General features: G+C 41.7%; 2 protein-coding genes across 11 annotated transcripts in view; one reads left to right on the forward strand and one right to left on the reverse strand.

The window, feature by feature from the left end:
* The window catches only part of PALB2 (partner and localizer of BRCA2), a 168,884-nt gene that overhangs the window by 98,752 nt on the left and 49,998 nt on the right, over nt 1-20,134 (forward strand). The window lies entirely within an intron of this gene.
* RBBP6 (RB binding protein 6, ubiquitin ligase) overlaps nt 1-20,134 on the reverse strand; it is a 28,773-nt gene that overhangs the window by 7,304 nt on the left and 1,335 nt on the right. For 4 of the 10 annotated variants that reach the window (XM_061349116.1, XM_061349120.1, XM_061349124.1 and 1 more), the window contains exons 2-14: nt 15,418-15,517; nt 13,440-13,478; nt 12,757-12,793; nt 8,109-8,153; nt 5,654-5,742; nt 5,440-5,536; nt 4,363-4,502; nt 3,537-3,709; nt 2,932-3,035; nt 2,137-2,498; nt 1,034-1,127; nt 875-953; nt 720-777 (exon numbers count right to left, since the gene is read on the reverse strand). In XM_061349116.1, the coding sequence (XP_061205100.1) occupies nt 720-777; nt 875-953; nt 1,034-1,127; nt 2,137-2,498; nt 2,932-3,035; nt 3,537-3,709; nt 4,363-4,502; nt 5,440-5,536; nt 5,654-5,742; nt 8,109-8,153; nt 12,757-12,793; nt 13,440-13,478; nt 15,418-15,517 (1,417 nt within the window). Of the gene's footprint in view, nt 1-719; nt 778-874; nt 954-1,033; nt 1,128-2,136; nt 2,499-2,931; nt 3,036-3,536; nt 3,710-4,362; nt 4,503-5,439; nt 5,537-5,653; nt 5,743-8,108; nt 8,154-12,756; nt 12,794-13,439; nt 13,479-15,417; nt 15,518-20,134 lie in introns of those variants that run through there. The other 6 variants (XM_061349125.1, XM_061349117.1, XM_061349118.1 and 3 more) reach the window with 5 other exon arrangements.

Below are 20,134 nucleotides of genomic sequence, written 5' to 3' on the forward strand. Positions count from 1 at the left end.
GATGATGAATTTGGCCTGTTCTTGTCCCTGAACTTATTTTCTTGTTTACTAAATATGAGATTTTAGGCAATCTGTGGGATGGATCCTGGGTTTTGTTTGGATTGATCTTAAGACCCTATAAATGCAACACACCCTTCCAATCCATCTGTAACATTATATATATGTATGCACACCGAAACGACTAAGTTGACACTGCAATAACATAGAGTACTGATTCCCCTCTCTGCAACTGAGAGAGGGCAGCCTGGCTGTTTGAGATGACTAAATTAGAGAAATGGAACAGTGTTGATTCTTCCAACCATTTGCTCAATCAGCATCAACTAAGTTGCTGAAGAATGTTGGAGGCTGATTTCTATTAGGCTATCAATTTCTTCAGCCCTATTCAGCCAGTGATCAAATGGGTGGCCTTCCATCGATCTTTAGGTTAGACTTGATTTTTATATGTAATTATGGTTTCCTCAAAGAGAGTTCATTTTTCAGAGTCCTCTCTTCAATTATGGACTGGAGTTTCATGTTACATGATCTTTCTGCATGCACAGAACCCCTTTGTTAAAGGTAAATCAAATTAAGCCATTGAAGAATTAATTACCACTTGTATTTTCCACAGCTCTCTGTGTGTAGTTTCATTGTAAATCAGCAGATGTATAAGTTAAGTGGTACAGCCTAATTTAACAGCTTACAAGTAGTAGCAATATATAGAATTTGTGTAGGATACTTACAGTTCCCAGCCTGGTCTGCCGCCTGCTGAGCGAATGGCTCCGGCTCTCATGGGATGACCTTTGGGAGTGGGAAGAAGGAAAAGAAAAACCTCTCAACCATTCAGTTTACCTAAATATGGTATTTTAGAAGAAATTCTGAAGTTATCATTACTTACCAGTTGTGGGTATTGACTGTCCTTGAGGGCCCAAAAGACTTGGTAATGCTGGCTGTCTTAGTACAGGAACCTGATAGCCCTTGGAAAGAAAAGCAAACAGTAAGGGAATGAGCTCTACTGAAGTCCAAGAACCACTGCTTATGTTGAAATAAAATTTACCTTCTCTTCCAACAGACTGGTGATTGACAGGGGGGAAGATTTAGAAAGCTCAGCAGCAGTCACCAGAGCAGCAGGAGGTATAACAGTATCATCACTACAAAACAAGATTAGGTTATTCAAACAGTGTTTTGAAGTGCTACTGGAAATACAAAGTCTCAGGGTGAGGAAAGGCTGGCTGCTGTAAATAGAGAAAAAAGCAAAATATAATCTGTCCCAGATTGACAAACGTGAGGTTGGCAGATTCCAAAGGAAACACTGATGAGAGATCAGTTTGGGCTCCTGGTATTCCAAAGAGCTCACTCAAAAAACATCTTATTAGAGCAGGCTGCATGTGAATGGATCAGAGTTTTGGAAGATGCAGGAACTGAAATGCTATTAGGACATGTGTGTGTGCTAGTTCAGAGGCTGCCTTAGAGGTTCTGCTGAACTGTGACCCTCCGTGCTGAGCTGAGCCTGGCAGTCTTCTAGACAGAGCAGCTATTTGCATGCAGGGCATAAAGCTGGAAGGATGTAAGCCCTGAACTATAGCCCAGATCTTTAATGTATTTTCATGACTTCACTGGGTTGCAAAATTAGACTGTCATGTTTACAAATACGCCAAATCTATAGTGTTTCAGTTTCATTATGCATCACTGACTACACTCTGTATGACTGAGGATGACTCTAACTTATTGTAATAGTGATGAAAAATACTGTAGAAAAAAGCAGTGTGAAAACAGCCAGTCAATTTTACCTATAATCCTGCTTTTACACTTCATGAAAGTATTTCCCCAGTACTAAAGAGAAATCGATGCACTCAAGGTTTGGCATAACTCCTTCAGGAATTGCTAGCCACTTAAAATCAAAGGCTCCTGGGGAGCAAAAGGCTCCTCCTCCAGGGTAAACCTGTACTGAATGACTGTAAGGGAACCAAACAGAACTACTTCTGAGGAAATTCTTCCATGAGGCACACTTGAACTTATCAAAGTGAAAACAAAACCCAGAACTTCCACAGTTACCTGGCACTGTTCCTAATTATACACAAATCACTAGCTGAGAACTCAAGAATCTGACTCCAGCATTTTGGTGTCTTTGATATTCATCTTGTCTACAGATTCACTCACCGGAAAGGTCCATCTGGCTTTTCACCACGGAGAGACAGGGACACTGCTGGAGGGAGATCAGAGACAACAACAGAAGATGGATTTACAGGCAGCCCAGCTGCCATGGAGGATGGACCTGGAGCCAAAGATGACAGAGCAGAACGAGAAGCCAGAGAAGCTAATGGAATCATCAGTGGTTCCGGTCTCGTTGGCCGGAGCAGAGGCTGCAGGTTGCGTGTTATTGTTTGTCTCATGAGAGGTGGTGGAGGTGGTGGTGGTGGTGGCGGTGGCAGCTGCTGCTGCTGTTGCTGCTGCTGTTGTTGTTGAATCTGCTTACGAAGCCTTTTTGTGTAACCGGTTTCATTTTTGAAGTTGTTCACAGCCTAAAGGCAGAAGAACATTTACAACAAGGTACAATGAAACTTCAGCAGATGTAGGACAAACCCTCCCCAGAGTACAATTACTTGGGTATTCCTGTAAATGCCGTCCACCTTGAACTAAATCAACACACAGCTATATGAACACAGCACAGGGAACACTGATGTTAATGACTGGTAACTCAAGAGCATCTGTATTTCAACCACTTCAATGTTAACACCAAATGTGAAAGGCAACGATGTTAAACAACAGCATGACCTCAATTTGCCAAACTGTCTCTAATGAGTTGTCAGCTTCTGTTAAGGACAAAGTATCTGAACAGTAAATGTAGCCTTGTTCAATTTACCCTTGCTTCAAGAGATACAAATTGATATTTTCTTCCCTTTCTGCTTGTTACAAACAGACTTCCCTTACAGCTTACACAGAAGCAGTTGTTACCTGGCGTAAGAACTTGTTGGCAATTAAAGCGTCAGGAGAAACGTCAGTCTGATGACACGTTGGGCACGTATGTTCCTCAGACTCCAATAACGCTGTTCTAATACCTGTGAAATTAGAACAACCAAAACTGGTTTTAGCCAAACTAAGGAAATACTTGGGGCTCTAACAAATTGTAAAAACACTTCAATGACAACCTTCAGGTAAATGAAGAAAACACATCTCAAAAAACCACTGGCAGGCCTGAGTTCTGAAGGTTTTAACCACTACTCCCATGGAGAAGAATGTGGATTAAATGCCAAAGTGTCTGTGTGTTGCAGACCTGATTAAGTCACCCGACTTGGCTGTATAATCATCTATGAGAAAGGGTTGCGGACAAACTCAGTGTATTTGATATCTAATACTGTAATCACCTTCACATACTTCTTCCATGTGTAAAGAAGACTTAACTAGATACATAAGAAGGAAAAAAAACCTTTCTGCCATTTCTTCCCCCCCCTTATACTCTTATATATTCCTGTTCAAAGTATACTCAAGTATTAAATAGGGTTATTAATAATTTCCTTTCAGCAGATTAGATTTGACATTTCATATTAACACACACATACATTCATCACAATAACTGTTTCCACAGCAGGGAATAACAACTGCGTCCGTCATGATATCTTTACAAATGAGACACAACAGCTCATCTGGAATAGGATCGTCTTCTTCTGAGGAGGAGGACGGCTCCTCTGGTAAAAAAGGAGGTTTTTCCTTCTTTCCTATTGCATAAGCTTCCCTGGAGGGAGGGTGGGGAAAAAAGAAGAAAAAAGTTAAACTTTTCCAAGCTTTGCATTTTACCAAAGGAAGGTAACAGATGGAATCCTCACTCCACATCAGCCTTCTGAAACACAGGCATTTAGTTTCAACTACTTTTCTACAGCCACACCATTACAATAGGGAGGGGGAACAATCTCCCTTCTGCAGAACTCTCCCACTCCTTAGATCAAGTAAGAAATCACCTCAGACTAGAAAAATATCTGACAGCTAGAAAACAGATGAAATGAATCCCATCTCTCCTTTGCCAGAGGGCAAATGTAAATTGCAGGCTCAGGATAAAGCTAGTCTCCAAGTAATTGCATTTGATAAAGGAAAGAAGTCAGTGTTACAGCTTCTACAAAAGGAGATCCATGACAGAAAAACTGATGTGCCACCAAGTGCATTTTAAAGCAGCCACTCTCGTCAGCACACACAGTATTTTCTCAGCTTATAGCAACAGTGGAACTTCAGTCTGTTTCACACTACGATTTTAAGGTTGAGGTACAATGACAATGACTCCTCTCCCTTCACTAGAGATGCTGGCCAACTTGGTTGCAGTGCTACTCAGGCATTTACATATGGTTTCTCTCAGTCCCTTTGTGGTCAGGAATTCCCAACGGATTCCATACTTACGCATCAATGGTTGGTATGGCGTATTTTCCAGTGTTTGTAAGCATGGCACCCTTGGTGTTAGGATCTTTCACCTCCATCATGAAACTCCTTGGAATTCCTGTGCTCTTTTTAATTCTCGGAACAGACTCAAAGTTTTTGTCCTGTTAAGAAAAGAAATGCACATTCCTCATCTCAAAGACACTCTTCAAATCACAGAATCACAGGTTAGAAGGGACCTCAAAGGATCATCTAGTCCAACCCCCCTGCAAGAGCAGGGTAACCTAGAGTACATCACACAGGAACTTGTCCAGGCGGGCCTTGAATATCTCCAATGCAGGAGACTCCACAACCCCCCTGGGCAACCTGGTCCAGTGCTCTGTCACTCTCACAGTAAGAGTTTTGCCTGAAAAATGAGACTGCAATTATCATTTTAAGCAGCAAAAGCCTTTACTCCTCTCCTTTTACCTAGCATAAGAGTTGCTCAACTAAAACACACTTCTCCTAAATGAGCACGGCCACGATGCGCCAAAGGCTTGAGCAGAGTTCTGAGCTCAGTCGATATTCTTGGCTTAACCTCAGGCTCCTTACGGGTGAAACATGCCTTAGCCCACCAACCCCTGGGAGAAGAGACACAAACCTGCTCCTCCTCCAAATTCCAAGGGAGAGCTTAAGTCAAGACTCTGGATCAGCCACTGGAGAAACTTCTGTTCACCAGCTATAGGTGAAGGCTGTCTTCACACCTCATGCATATACATTCAGTGACTGATGTTAAATGTATGAATACTCAACCAGAGACTTAAGTAAAACATGAAAATATTTAACACATGGGGTCAATGGAACCATCTTTTCACACAGAATACTAAAAACTGTGAACTGCCATGAAAAGAAAGGGTTAAAAAAGAGACAACTTCCCAGTAATATCAAAATACAGCAAAATACACTTAAAAAGTTCACAGAGAAAGATCCAGACACATTTAATGCCTATGACCCAGAAAGAAGCAATTCTTAACATGAGCATGCCTGCATTTGTTACCAGCTGCCAAGGTAACAAAATGCAACCTTCAGAAGGAGCACATGCACCACCCCCCCCAACCTTACCCCATTTGTTGGGCAGTTCTTTATATAGTGGCCAGGTTTCCCACAACGAAAGCAAGTGTAGGATGGTGGAGGTGGACCCACAGGCTTCTTCATGTAACTAGAAGGTTTTGGGGAAAAAAAGAGATAAGGGATGGGTGTGTGTTTTGTTAAAACCAACGTCCCCACTATCGTTACACAATCTTCAGAGAACACATTTGACATTCCGGACACTTACTTGACTGGATCATATTCATGGCCAGACTGTGTCATCATAGCTTTTATTTTATCTTCTTCGGAAGCATTGGCTTCAGCCAGATTGGCGGTCTGTTTAACAGGCAATTATTTGACACACACATTAGAAACACATTTAAGCCCACACAGCCAAAGACAACACCACTCATCCAATCCTGTAAAGAGCAGCACAACACTAGCTGAGCTTGCATGAAAACAGCTGCTTATATAAAATATATTTGTCCTGAAGATGTTCTGGGGAGTCCTTACGCCATTACATGATGTTTATGTGCCTGTCAGCCTACTTGAAAAGAGCATTGTTGGGCACTCAGACCTTAGGCTCTGTTTGTACCTGACATAAAGGCTTGTGTAACCAGTCCAGTTTTCTTCCACGTGGACTGAAGCAATGTGTAGAAAAAAAAATATATACACTATCCAGTGGTTTTAAACTGATTTTGAAGCTCCAGACTATTTGAAGGAGAAGATACACACTGTACAATTGATTAAGATGTATGCAAGTAGCATTATCTACATTTTGCAGCATTAAAAGGACACACAACTTAGGAGTTGGGGCAGTTGTTTTTGCTTGCTGAAATTCAGACATGGAAGTACTGAGAGAATTCAGCTCTTTCTGGTGCCTCAGAAAGACACAAGGTTCTCTTCAGCAGAAACGTGACCATCATGTGCCGTGGGCAGCCCAAAGTGCGTGTTCCTCCCACTAACTTCTCCAGATTAAAAGCAGTAAGAGCAACCTGCAGGTTCTTCCCAGTTGACTGTGTCCTTTTAATTTACAAATCATAATAGAAACCTTATGCAGAACTAGATCTTCAAATTACTGAAGCCAGCTGATTTGAGTAGCATTTGTTAAAGTATTTTTATTACACACTAGTCCAGATACAAGCAGGGTCTAAGGGAGTGACAGTAAATGATTTGGACCTTCAAGCACCTACCATTCAGATCAAGCACTCATGGTTCTGGTTTTATATGCATTCATTCACAAAAGCAACCAACTAGTTTCAACTTTTTATTAAATGGTTGTTTCATATACACAGGAGTTTCCCAACAGTAACACAATCCAGATCAACAGCTGTGAAATCATTGCCATTAACACGTACAGAAAACTTTACAGGTATTTGACTAATTTGTTTGAACCCAAACGGTTTACAAAATACATCCAAAGCCCACAAAACATTACTAGGAATAGACCAAAATTCAAAGATGGCATTTAATACAGAGCAATAATAAACCAGAAAACTGTTAACACATTGCCTCCACGCTAAGGCAGCCTGGACTCAAGAGGTTAGAGGAAGTAACAGTTTTGAGCTGCTTTCTGATATGTTCCTGCATTTGCCTGACATCCTTAGTTTTCCTCCAGAGTTTATCTGTGTACACACCTGGACAGCTTGTCACATTTTAGAGTAAAGCTTCACATGAGTTTACAGAGCCGAGGACACGGTTAGGGACAGCACTAATGGAAACCAATTGCTTTTGGTGGCTACCTCCAGAACTATTCTGTAGGGGTACTTTTTGCCCAGTGCACGCAATTTGATTTCTGCAGTGGGACAGGGAAGAAGTGACCCAGGGGGAAAAGATTCCTCTTTCTTGGAAATTAGCTCCAGCCTTTGTTTTGGGAAGAAAGAACTAGCTCCTCTGCACTGGGCCCTGCCTTCTCTAAGCTTTGTCACTTCAAAGACTAGGACTTAAGTGGCTGGCACTATGCCTTTTCACCGAGTGCAGTCACTAGTGCTTTCCCAGACAAAGTTACACATTGTTGAGCAAAAAAAGCAAGCAGTTCCATCGCAAAACATGGCATTACAACAGTTCCAGAAGGTCACAGCTGCTAGTTTATGCCACACATACACATTGGTATATTCCTATGAACAATTAGGTACATTTACACAATTTACACAGTCTGCGTTCAAACAAATTAGATCGGGTTGTCCACTGTCTACTACAGCTTATGGAATTGTGCAGCATTCCAAGAATGGCTCTGTAACTGGAATGACTAGGAATTCAGAAATAAGCCATGCAATTGTCCATGTTATTGTGGCTGTTGCAGCCTCCCTGCAATGTCCGGAACTTACAGCCAATTAAATTCTTCTGCAAAAATTGTGTTAGTTTCCAACGCAAAATAAACCAAAGGTATGAAAAACGGTAAAGAGCTTCTGAAGGGCTTCTTCTTTGTGTCTTGAGGATGAGTAACACTGCAACATTATGCTGAGGCTGATAAGGCACTCCCCTTCTATCTTCCCAAACTGGGAACTACTCTTTACAGGATAGTATCAAAATATACACACATTTTAAAGTTAAAATGAGTACTTTAAATTATTAAGGATTAAGCTAAAGCTTTGTTCTGATTACAACAGTTATCCAGCTATAGAGCACAGAAGAGATTTAGAAATAAGAAACAAACACTTTTCTTTAAAGTATTTGACAAGAATATATATATATATATATACCTTAGTAAGCTGGGCCAGAGAAATAGATGCAGAAGAGTCATCAATCTGTTCACAAAAAATTAAACACATATTCAAGTTCTACAATCAAAACATGGCAACAGTTAACCTCTACTGTAGTCTGAAAGGCTGCCCTAGACCCACTGAGTGTTCCCTGGAAGAGGCATTTCCAACCCAGTGTCAATTGTATTTGTTGAAAACAAAGTCAAAACCTATGGCAGCCTACGGGTTCCTATGTGGTTAATGATAAGGAACTAACATAACCAAGCCCGCCTGAGATGGACTTATTGCTCCAGAGTATCTCACAGAGGGACCCTCCCAAATGCTCTCAGGGACTTCAGAGTCCAAGGGGGAAGGAAACTGTCAGTTTTCAGTTAAAAAGGGCTTAAAAGCATCACTGCAGGAAGCTTCAGCGGAGTTTGCCAGTTAATCAGTTACAAATGCGTATGGTTATGCTTTTACGAACCCAGAACAGCTGCTGTCAGAATGAAGCAAGAGCCCTGAACCATGAACTCTGCCTCTCCTGTCTGTAAGTTTAAAAATGCCAAACTCGGACCCCACCAAACCCAACTAAAACCACCGATCCAAAGCATCAGTCCTAACAGTACCCCACCACTTTGCCTGGAAGAAAACAACTGCTGAAACTGTATTTAAATAAATGTGTTTATCATGACAGAGTAGCCTAGAAAAACTGAGAGAACTCCTTTTCATTGTATTTTATTAGATCACACTATCCACATTAACTTCAAAGTGAGAATTTAGTAATTCCTTGCTACCCAACTGAACTCAGGACTAAATGAACAAAGGCAGAAAGCGCAAAGCACACTCGTGATATTGAAAACACAGATTCAAAGTACAGCCCTGTATTTTTGTCTCCAATGGAACTACACGGCTCCCTTCCAGCTACCTACAGCTACAGCTTGCAGGAATGAAGCCCCAGGCCACTAGTCGGGAATTGGCCACAGTGTTTGCTGAGAACTAAACACTGGAGCAGTTTTTCCACAAGTAAAAAGGGACACTCTTCTCCCTGATCCACTATATTGACTGATATTGTGCCACAAGCTGCAGTTAAGCTTAAGTCATTACCAGGAAGACACTCAAATCACTGCTTGCTGTGTCTTAAGTTGTTCAAAACCACCGAATAAAATGTCACAATGAAAACTGAACAGCTCTCCTCCCAAGACCACTGCATTGGAGAAAGCTCAATTCCTTCCCTACACCAGGTAATAAAGAATTGAAGGACCAGTTTTAGCAGACTGGGGAAAGAAATACCTCAAGTCTGTTAATCATTCCTTCTCTACATGTCTAGGAGAGCACATACAACATTACCGCATTACTAACTGTAGGCTCTTAAAATGTGTGTTTGGAGAGGAACACACAGATCTGGAAAGAGAGACCTTCTTTCCATTGCAATTCTTAACCAAAGACTGAACTGTCCTCTTTTTGAGAACATTTTGTACCTAGCTCTGTTAAAGGGAAGTCTGATCAATGATTCGGTAGCTTCACACTCCATATGCCACTCTTTTTTACATGTGGGAAAACAGGCCTGTGTTCTCTCAGCAAGCACAACCACTGCCATTCCATGGTTTTTCAGAAGGAAACAAGGGATTAGGGAAGCTCCCTGTTGCAGCCTGGTGTTAAGCGGTCTAGGGTTGACCAATAATCAAAACAGACCAGTTAGCAAACGGGTTTTTTAGGAAGCAGTTATTAGATGACCTGCAGGCAACAGTCCAATTCCTTAAAGGAGGCAGTAGCATTCCTTTCTACTCAGGAGATACCAAAAGCAGCAAATAGATAACCAATGGACTATGTGGTACGTTTGCCCAGGAGCTGCCTTCCAATGACCCTACATTCCTGTATCTATTCCTACCTTTAAATTTCTGCTCAATTCCTGCCAGTCCCTCCACTCAGTCCAGCACAAACATCTCCATGACGCTTGCATACAACCCAGAGATAAAACTGCAGAAGAACTGGGGAAGGGACACAGGCAACCCCCCTTCCAAACCATACTCAACAGTCAGTGTATTAATTCCCATTTCGCAGAAAAGACTAAGCAGAAACTAATGCAAAGCAAGTGGGACAGGGGACAGAAAATGGGAGGAAAAGGCTGATCTCACTGCTGGAGTGCTACATTTAAATCACAGTGGTTTCCTAACCCCTATAGCTTGGCTGAACTAAAAATCCAGCCAGGAAGGGTCACACTTGTGCTTGATGGCATTAAACCAGCAGGCAGGACTCTGCACTTCAGCCTCTAAGGACAAGCATCAACTGGAGATCCCTGCAGTTCCTGAAACGGGAAGACTAAACCAAAAAGGATCCATCTTCTTGCTCTGGCTGTATTAAGAGTAGGACAGCAGCACAACTTTGGGTTGACAGCTAACCTAAGAGCAAGACAATGAAGAAACCAAGTTTGGCTTTGTGCATCCTTAAAAAAAAGTAATCTTAACTCATTTCCATTTTGCTGCTTTACCCTTCAACTGGAATTGGCAAGTTTTCCAGGGATTTACTCCTGCCACACTAAGATCCAGGTTCTGCTTTCAAATACAGACAGAAATACGTGTATGAAAAACAAACCCCAAATCCCAATGAACAAACCCCCACGCTTCAGACCAGGCCCTGAGTTAGCTTTAAAAGTGCTCAGTGTGTCTCCACCACCAGAAGCACCTGAGGCTGCAGTGCTTTTACAGTAAGAGACAGGACTTAAGAGTGATGTGAAGCTTCCACCCTCCCTATGCTACCCACAACCCAATCCAGGTACAGCCAGAGCAAACAGAAGGGAATGTTTTGCTCTTTCATTCACTTCAATTATTTCCAACTAACACTAAGTCTTCCCTCCCACTCCATGATTTTATCTTTTTTGATGTATCTATGTTAGCTTATGGTAAGATGCTACTTAGAAATGTAATACAGACATGCCAGGGAACACACAAGGCTAAAATAATGTTAACTTTATTTATGAACATGTGATTTGTGTTTATACACATGCTAGTAAACAAAAAGAAAAGTAACTGTTTTCAAGAAATAAAAACCCATTGGAATTAGATCAAATCCTGTAAAAGTGGTTTACATAAATGCATTACATTAACTACTAGGGTCACTGGGCAAACTATCTCCAACTTGCAATGAGAGGCATTCATGTCCAAAAAAGAATTCAAATCAATCAGCAATAGAATTACGGATGCAGATTTGGACTTGGTGGTTTTAGACCTACACACACAAGTTTTCAATTTGCAGTTGTTGGATGGCTTTCCGTGAGAATCAGAGGCTGTATCCTTCACAGAACACAGACCCTGACTTCATCAATTTCTACATCAAGGTATCCTAAGAGCTTATCAAATGGTCAGATCCAATGATCCAGGGTTAGTGTAATGCCTCACACCAGTCTAGTGAAGGAAAAGCAGATATACTTGAAATAAAGATAAAAAATAAAAAGCACCAAGTCGTAACTTTTATACTGTAAGGACTATTTTGAAATGAGCATTTACACATCATATTTGACCCGAGAGGCAAATCGAGATCTAGACCATTACCAGCCCATTATTTCTGTATGTTACTTATAGTTTAGCAGCAGACAACAGTGTTTTCAAACCTGAGAAATGCTGCCCCTTTTCCAAATGCAAACTCAAAGTGGTGGTATACTAAAGAAAGGCTTAACCTTTGGGAGACGAAAGCAGCACCCAACCCTGAAGTCACCCAGACCCAAAAACGTACTGCAGGCAGTGCAGAAAAATGACAGGGGTTTTTACCCAGAAAGGCACCAGGCTCTGACCTTGTGCCAGAATTTGTTTTAGGTATTTTCATTTGCAAACTATGAAACAGCTTCATCAGGTAAAGGGAAAAGAGCAAATGCAAAACTTTAGAATACCACTTTGTGTAGCAACGATATTTAAATTCATGGCAATCTATTAAAGACATTCAGGTACTCAGAGGGGCCCAAACAGTATCACCTTAGTTACACAGTTTCAGGACAAATGCCCAAGTATTTAAGGACATGAAAAGGAATCAATTCAGCTGCACAGAACTGCCCTTAGAACATACGGGATATGTAGGGGTTGGGATTTGTTTGAACCCCCAAGTCAGAAGGAACAGCACCAAGTTAACAACAGTGGTTTTCTCAGTGGTTTTTGATCACATCTTCAAAAACCATTAGGCAAAAAAAAAAAAGAAAAAAAAGTATTTAAAACAAAAAAGCTAAGTGATACAATGTGAAAATGGCAAAAGTACACTCCAAACAACTTTTATTGCAAGAAACAAAAAGCACACAACAACCTATACAAACATACATATTACTAGCTATAGACAGACAGATGTAGAACATGGCACCATGTTCAATTGTGCAAACCTCCAACCGCCAGGATCTAAACCCGAGCGCACAGAATCTGTACAACACAGAGTCATACAGGAATAGTCTATCATATGCAATAGGAAATACAATCCAGTACTAGCACAAATACCAGTATTCACATTAGAACTGTGCAAATAATGGCATTACTCAGTTTTTACTATGCTGAATCAAATACATCGTATTTACAACAAACACTATATTTTACTGGAAAATAGATTAAGTTAATGTTTGGAAAATTAAAAGGCTACGTTGTGTAAAATTAAGTGCAGTGTGTAGAAAAAAGTGTGAGATTGGGTTTTTACATACTGCTTTTGATGTTCCACTCACTGGCTCAGTTCGACTTCTAGAAGAAGAAATAAAGGTGATCAGAATTTAAAATAAAGCACTGGTACCCAACATAAAACAGTGAAAACAGATGATAAAATCAAACCATCAAGTCCCTATAGGCTAGGGAATGTGGAAATTTATTCATATACATAAACTGTTCTCTCTTGGTACATTCAGAGCAACTAAAACCCCACCAAATATCACATTTGTACTTTGTCAGCAATTACTCTGAGACTTACAGATATAGAACACAACAGTGCAATAGGAAGTCCTCATTTTGTCTGCTACGGAAGTATCAAAAATAGGATGCCTGTATCACAGTTTTGTGTTCTTAAATAATCAACTGTCAAGCTATGAAGGTCACTTTAGCCAATCTGTACATCCTTAGTGTTACAACCGGGTGCCAGAGACAGCATTTCAGTTCCTAAGACAGAACAGTGAGAGTCTCAACACCATGAAGTGCAAGCTCACTTCAGTGAAAAACCTCAGTCATCTGACAGAGAAAGAACAAAACTGTTGGCAGCTTAGTCTTTACAACAGTGTTTCTTTGTGGAAGCCCAAGCACTGTGTTCAGATATCTACTGTATTTAGCCATGAAAGCACCAAAATACTAAACGTGTTACATATGCTATATTGACTAAAAATAGTAGTAGAAATGTCACCTGAAAGCAGTTTCTAGGGTTTTGTGCGATTTAGGAGTCCTGTGACAGAAAAAAAGGTCTTAATTGCCAGAATTTGCTTTAAGATCATCTTGAAAATGCTACAGTATTTTAGGAAATATTTATTACATTTGAAAACCTGTTGAGATTCCACATACTCATCAATCTGTACCTGCATGCTATTCATCATGAACCAGACATGCAATCATGGAGATGGTTAACAAACAATGCACACATCATCCAAAGCGTCCCATGAGCAGAGGCAATTTAAAAGCTGCTGCTGTGGAATTTACGTACAAAGAGAAAGGCTCGTGCTTCCTGCCACTGCTAGAACACCCTCAGGCTCTCAATTACAGCCACATACCCCCTGAAGATGAGGAAGTACAAGGAAATACTTTGGATTACCACACTGTGGTTGCTTCACCCATTTACCTTGAATAGTACAAGATGAGTAAAGCGTTTTTGAAGGCCTCTCCACTGTTACAGCAGACCTTCACCATTCCTAAGCATTCAACACTCTACCAGTTGGCTCTGCAACGTTCCCAGCTGCAGGAATGGGAAGCTGATCTGCCTGGTTAATTTTCAACAGCAGTGCCATTCTTTCCTTATCCCATACAAACAATGTATGCCTGTGGTCTTTGCTGCCTGCAGCACCTATCTTTAGGGCAGCATTACAATACCAGAGGAGGCAGGGTGCCATCCAACCCAACAGGGAGGATGCACTGTCAAGACAGCACTAAGCACACATTTAAATTGACTTCCCAGACAAGGCCACATGTATAAGCACAATGCTCTGGCCTCCAGAATTACTAGGTAGTGCCTGAGAGCAACAACTGCTGCTGTAATATGCCCAAAGTTTACATGCAGAGCCATGTTGAATTAATTCAGGGCCTTTTGCCTGCAAATGCTTCATGGGTACCAGGATGATGCTGTACTGTTTTGAGTCAGACTGTAACTCATCAGTCTATTTACTGAGAACCAACATGGAAAAGACATGGCAAAACCACAAGCTAATATCATCTACTGATTGTGGGGGAGAGGTGTGTCTTTCAAGAGGGCTGGAAAACATGACCACTCAAACAGTGCTGATGTAGCTGATACAGAAATGACCTGTATGAATACGTAAGTGACAGCAATAATGCTGTTGTCAGGATTGCATGTGAATAGCTGTAACTTTCATCAATATAGCTGATGCTCTGTCTTTTGTAAATCTTAAGAATTCGGAATTAAAAGCTGGAGCACAGATACCAGCTTAAGGCAAAAACAGACTTAGGAAGATAACTAGTTATATTTGGTAACGTGCTAAACTGCTTCCCGAGTCTTGGGTTTAGAAAGGACTAACTATTCCTTCACCATACTCGCACAAAAGGCAATGCACTTCAGGATATTGTTGTTCTCTTGCCCAAAATGGACATTGCCTTTAAGAAAGTAATAGGAATTACTTAGGAATGAACTCACTATTTGCATGGTTTGCCAGCTGGCTAGCCTTGGTCTTTCCTCTACAGTTACTACATAAAACCCCACCCTTCGGGTGGAAGAATATTGCCATACCCCAATCTCCTCTCCCAGATGCAACATACAGCCAAACACTGAGAATCGGACTCTTCTAGATGAGAAGAAGCCACAGATTCAACTAAAATGCATTATATGCCTTTACTATAAATGCAAATACATAGAATAAGGAATCTCTCCAAGCAGAGGAAATAGGATCTACAACCTGGCTCTCAGCAAAATCAACTCCAAGACCAAACCCCATAGAATCATCTTACAGGTTGCCAGTGTTGCGGTTTGAACCCCGTGTACCAGCAGGGCTAAAAATCCTAAGTCTACTTTGGGACATACATTAAAACCTACCCCGTTCCAACAAAAATTACTATGAGCTTTAACAAGAAAGATACAATCTGAATGCCTCTATAAACTAAGATAAACTGTAAGTTCACCCACTGAAACCCTGCTCAGTACATGCTTTATTGACACTCACATAACGTATGTTTTGCTGGTAGCTTTCACTCCGCCAATAGGGATTCTTCTCACAATTACAGATGAGTTCTTCGGAATCAGGGCATTATCATCTGTGTATTCTGAAATCAACATAAAACCAGAACAAACATTAGTCAATTTGTAAGAATATATATAGCTATCACTCAGCACTTCAGAGAATCCCTTTACTGATCTAAAAGCAAAATTTTAGGTGTAGCTTTGTGCTTTTAAGGTCTCATCACACTGAAAGTACATTTCAAGAAAGCTTCAGGTTGGATAATCAAGCACAAACAACAAAACATTTTTCTTTTTATTTATCATTTTTTAATAGTTTGAATGCCAACAGCAAAATCTCCTTACAGGTCACTAAAGGAGAGTCTGCTAGTGCAGCGGGTGGTCTTTCCTCATCTAGCTTAAGTTGCTTTGGCTGCTGTTAAGGCTGCAAAACCAGCAGATCTCTGGTGAAAACCAGGCCACAGCAAAGTCTCAACTGCACAGAGAGTTCTGAAGTGTGACTCGCATGCCCTGCACAAGGCTAAAGTGTGAAAACTCCATGGCACTGCTTTCACTGCTGTTAATCAAGAGCAATTCACCCGTGCTGCTAGTGCAGAACACAGAAGGGAGCCCCCATCTCCCTTTCTTGGAGCTTAAGCCATCAACAACCACACCTTCCAACTGCTCAGTCAGTGTACACTGAAATGGAGTCAGCTCTGTGAAGGGACCCGAGACCAGCCGGCTGTAATACCTTTATTTTTCCTTTGACTCAATTCATTGAACTCACTTTGGTGATGAAATGTTATTAAATATAGGCTAAAGAGTTAACTGGTTATTTTTCAAACAGGAAACAACTAAAGCTGGAGTGATTCTCCTGAAGTCCCTTGAAATTTGTGTTTGCTTGGTTTGAATTTAACAGATGCCAGCTCAGTCTAACAGTTCTCGGACTAAACTGACAGCTCCCAGCAGGAAGCTGTTCCCTGCAGGCAGCAACATCCCTCAGCAGAGACTTGGCAACCTCCAGGACCTGCAAAGCAGCATCACTGTCTTACCACATGATTCCACATCTGCAAAGCCACCAGTGGCACCACACTCAACAAGGCTACTCCTCACACTTGTTCAAGCTTCAACAGAAAGGGTACAAAGTAGCTGGAGGCAACAACGTTGCTGACTCCTATTCCCCTGACAGCACAGAACTCATTTTACTGCCAGTGATGGCCACTAAGTGGCACTGGGCTTTTGTCAATCTGACATGTGATTAAACATAAGGATTCGATTCACTCAGGAAGCTTACAAACGCAAAGGAAGATCTGGATGCTGAAGTCAAAAGCAGAAGAAACAGAGCGGTCTAAAGCCTGCTGTATGTTCTACAAGAAAGCGGTATGCTTGAAAGTCAAAGGAAAGCAGTATTTCAAGGAAGGAATGGAGGCAGACAAGAGCTGCCCTACACTGATATAGAAATCTTAAGCCAACAATTGCATTAGTGCCCACAACCTTCTTCCTGCAGCAAACAGCTCAGGTTATGCTCTGAAGGTTACACTGCTTCACATTTAATGCACGATTTAAAAATCCCACTTTTAAATTCAGCTGTAATTCTGAAAATCTGCTGGTTTTAGTACTGTGTGTCACACATTTGCTATGAACAAGGTACTGAAAAAGTTCCTACTTTATTTCATGGCCTGCTTTAATCCACCATTTTGGGTCTGGCAGTGCTGCAAAAGCAGCTCTCTGAGCATTGTCTACAGAAGTATTTTCACCCAGATACAGCAGACCAGAAGCTCACTAAAACAGACATCATCAGAAGGCAAGCCTGGGTGTGAAACAACAAAGAAAAGCCTTTACCAGGCTTAGGTGCTTTGCAACGAGCTATTATGCTGCTGGGGGAATGATCTGCAGAGTAAGAGACAAAAATGACTACTCACATGCCAGACCGCCTCTGATGGGAAAGAGGGTAACTCCCAAGCACACATTTTCTCTCCAGTGCTTAAAAAAATCTGCTTTCTCATGATGTACCTTTTTAACTCTGTTCTGGTCAGCACCACTGGCACACTGCGACAAGGAAATCATCTCTGTAGCTGGCACCGAAGGCACTGCCTTGAAACATCCCCAGTAATCTTGCCTGGACTACTGTTTCTGGCATTTCAGCTTCCACCAAAATAGGTATCAATGATCTCACCTACAACTGGGATATCATTCCTTGAATGAGCTAGCTCAGTAGGCCAAGCACTTCAGGGAACTTGCATTTGCATTACAATTATACAATGCTGTGCTCCAAAAGAGCACCTGTGTTGCTTTGAAAGGATAAGTCAACCAAGTCTAACATACTTTCAATCATCAATCTGATTACATAGACTGCCTAATTCCTTCAGGTCTTGTTGGCACTGCTTGTTGCTTCAGTGTGTGACTGGGAAAGCAAAAGCCTCGTTGGAAACAAGGTGGTCATGGCCCAAACACAGCCTGCCCTAACGACCTGGCCAAGGGAGATGATCTGAGCTGACAGCACACCGCCAAGGTCCCAAACCTGCTGGTGACAGAGCCAAAGCACCAGGTGAGCTCCACTGGAACATGATGGGTTTTAAACAAGTTATGTGACCTGCCTCCAACCCCACCAGGCAAACAGGAACTCTGTGTCCTTCCTGAAAGCTCCACAGGATAATGCTGCATGGCAGCCTGGGAATTCACCACACTCTGAGCTGGAACCAAAGCAATGCCCTAGACTAGCACTGCACCATGGAACTAACTGCCCAGCAAAGGGCTGGGTTTGAAACTTGCTTAAAAGTCTTCCCTAAAATGCTATAGTTGGCAGAGTGTTGAAGGCATCCCAGCAGACAGACAAACGTCAGGTGTGAGACCAAGTGACTTCATTCACAGTCAGCACGAGCTTGTCTTCAAGACATCACATGGTGGCATTACTAAAACGGTCAAGTGCACACTCCAGCACTGAACTCAGGCAAGTTCTGAGCTCAAGGGACAAGTTTTAGAAGCATACCCTTTGCCCTTCAGATGATTCCTCTAACACCAGTTCAGAGTCCCAGGTTTGGTTTCCTGTATCATTTTGCTCGATAAGGAGAACAGCACATTTCCCAAGTGCTTTGAGTCAGAACGTTACAGGATTTGCAGTTCTTCCACAACACTGGGAAAGCATCTACTATAAAAGACAGGTCAAGAAATTCAGATCAAATTGAGAGGAGTTTAAATTCATCATTCAAGATACTCAAAACGAGTATCTTTTTGAAGGGAATTCTGCTTTTACAGAACATGCTTACAGAGTAAGCACAGAGGACACCCATCCCCTTTAGACAGGTCCCAGCCACCCATTCTTTCCCAGCATCTTATAAAGAGCCAAAAAGAGCTAAAAATCCTGTTTACTTTTAGCTTGTATTACACATATCCATTGTGAAAAGCAACAGTTACTGATCCATAAAAGCTCAGAGCACTTGGAAAAACCAGAACAAATCGGTCATCTTCATTCAAGGTTCACTTTGTTCTTTCCAAGATCACGCTGACATTCAGTGCAGACTCCTGCACAGAGTTGTGGTATGTCCACAAGTAAGCACTCCAAACATCCCACTGAGGCAGAATATCCTGGTCTAGTTTTTGTTCCTTTATCTTCTGAAGGAGAGTTTAGGCATCAAATATGATTGATAAAAACTGAAATTCATGGTTATGCATATAAACCAAAAATTTGGCATATATATTGCGCTGAAATGCATTCTGCAGCCTTGCTCTGAAAATTACTGGGGGATTTTTGTGTTTGCACAGAGAAATGCCCTTACAAAAGCTTCAGTAAGTACCTGTGTCACTAATCTGTAATTTAGAGTTTGATACTGATTTTTCAAAAGTCAAAGTGCAACACAACTGACCCAGAGGAGGATCCCGTCCCTGTTACACAAGAGCAATGCTCTTAGAGTATGAAAGATATACCTTCCTTAGCTTCACCTTCAGGCAACATCACATGTAACAGAACCTAGTGAAGCAGATGCTTGTTCTCCACTGGATTCTGATTACGCAGAGAACCAAAGCAACAACCTCTGCAGAACTGCATTGGATTCTGGAGGGCCACTTTATGGGGTAGTACATTCAAGAGCATAATTTTATCATCTATAACCTTTGCTTCCTGCTCCTCACCTGCTGTAACTCTGGCCTATTTCAGAACATGTTTTCGTTCTGCTGATGATAACTGGGCTCCATCACAGTTTACCACCATCCAACGTTCTGGTCTCGAGGCTGTTTTACCCAGCCTAGCCTGTTACAGGAGTGACGTCAGGCAGTGGCCATTCAGGCTGCCAGTGCTGGGAAGCTGCAAGTACAGCAGCAACTGAAGAGAAACCCCAGAGTCTCCTCTGCAGCAAAGCCCTTCATGAAACAGTTTTCAACAGCTCTTGACAATTTTATTCAGTGCTACTGGAACAATTCAAGACTTCTGAAGCGCATCTCTACCTACGCACATCACACAAGCCAACAGCACCCTTGAGGCCCCAAAGTTGTGCTGTTGAGTCTCTTCACAGAAATTCTCCTCAAAACAATCTAAGCATCTGTAGAAAAAGCATGAGCTTTAGGCCCAACCACTTTAAAGGCTGGGGCTGAAGTTGCAGCTACTGCAGCAAACACATTATTCTGTTTTAACACTTCAAGCAGGAAGAAAAACCCCACCAGCACCTGTTTTAAAGAAAAGACTGTTGCAGGAGGGGCACAGAAGCACAGGGGGGGAAATGAACAAATGA

Source organism: Neopsephotus bourkii, unplaced genomic scaffold (genome assembly GCF_033783945.1).
Source record: "Neopsephotus bourkii isolate Nb327-2 ecotype Australia unplaced genomic scaffold, CSIRO-AGI_Nbou_v1 NB_384, whole genome shotgun sequence".
Lineage (NCBI taxonomy): Eukaryota > Metazoa > Chordata > Aves > Psittaciformes > Psittacidae > Neopsephotus > Neopsephotus bourkii.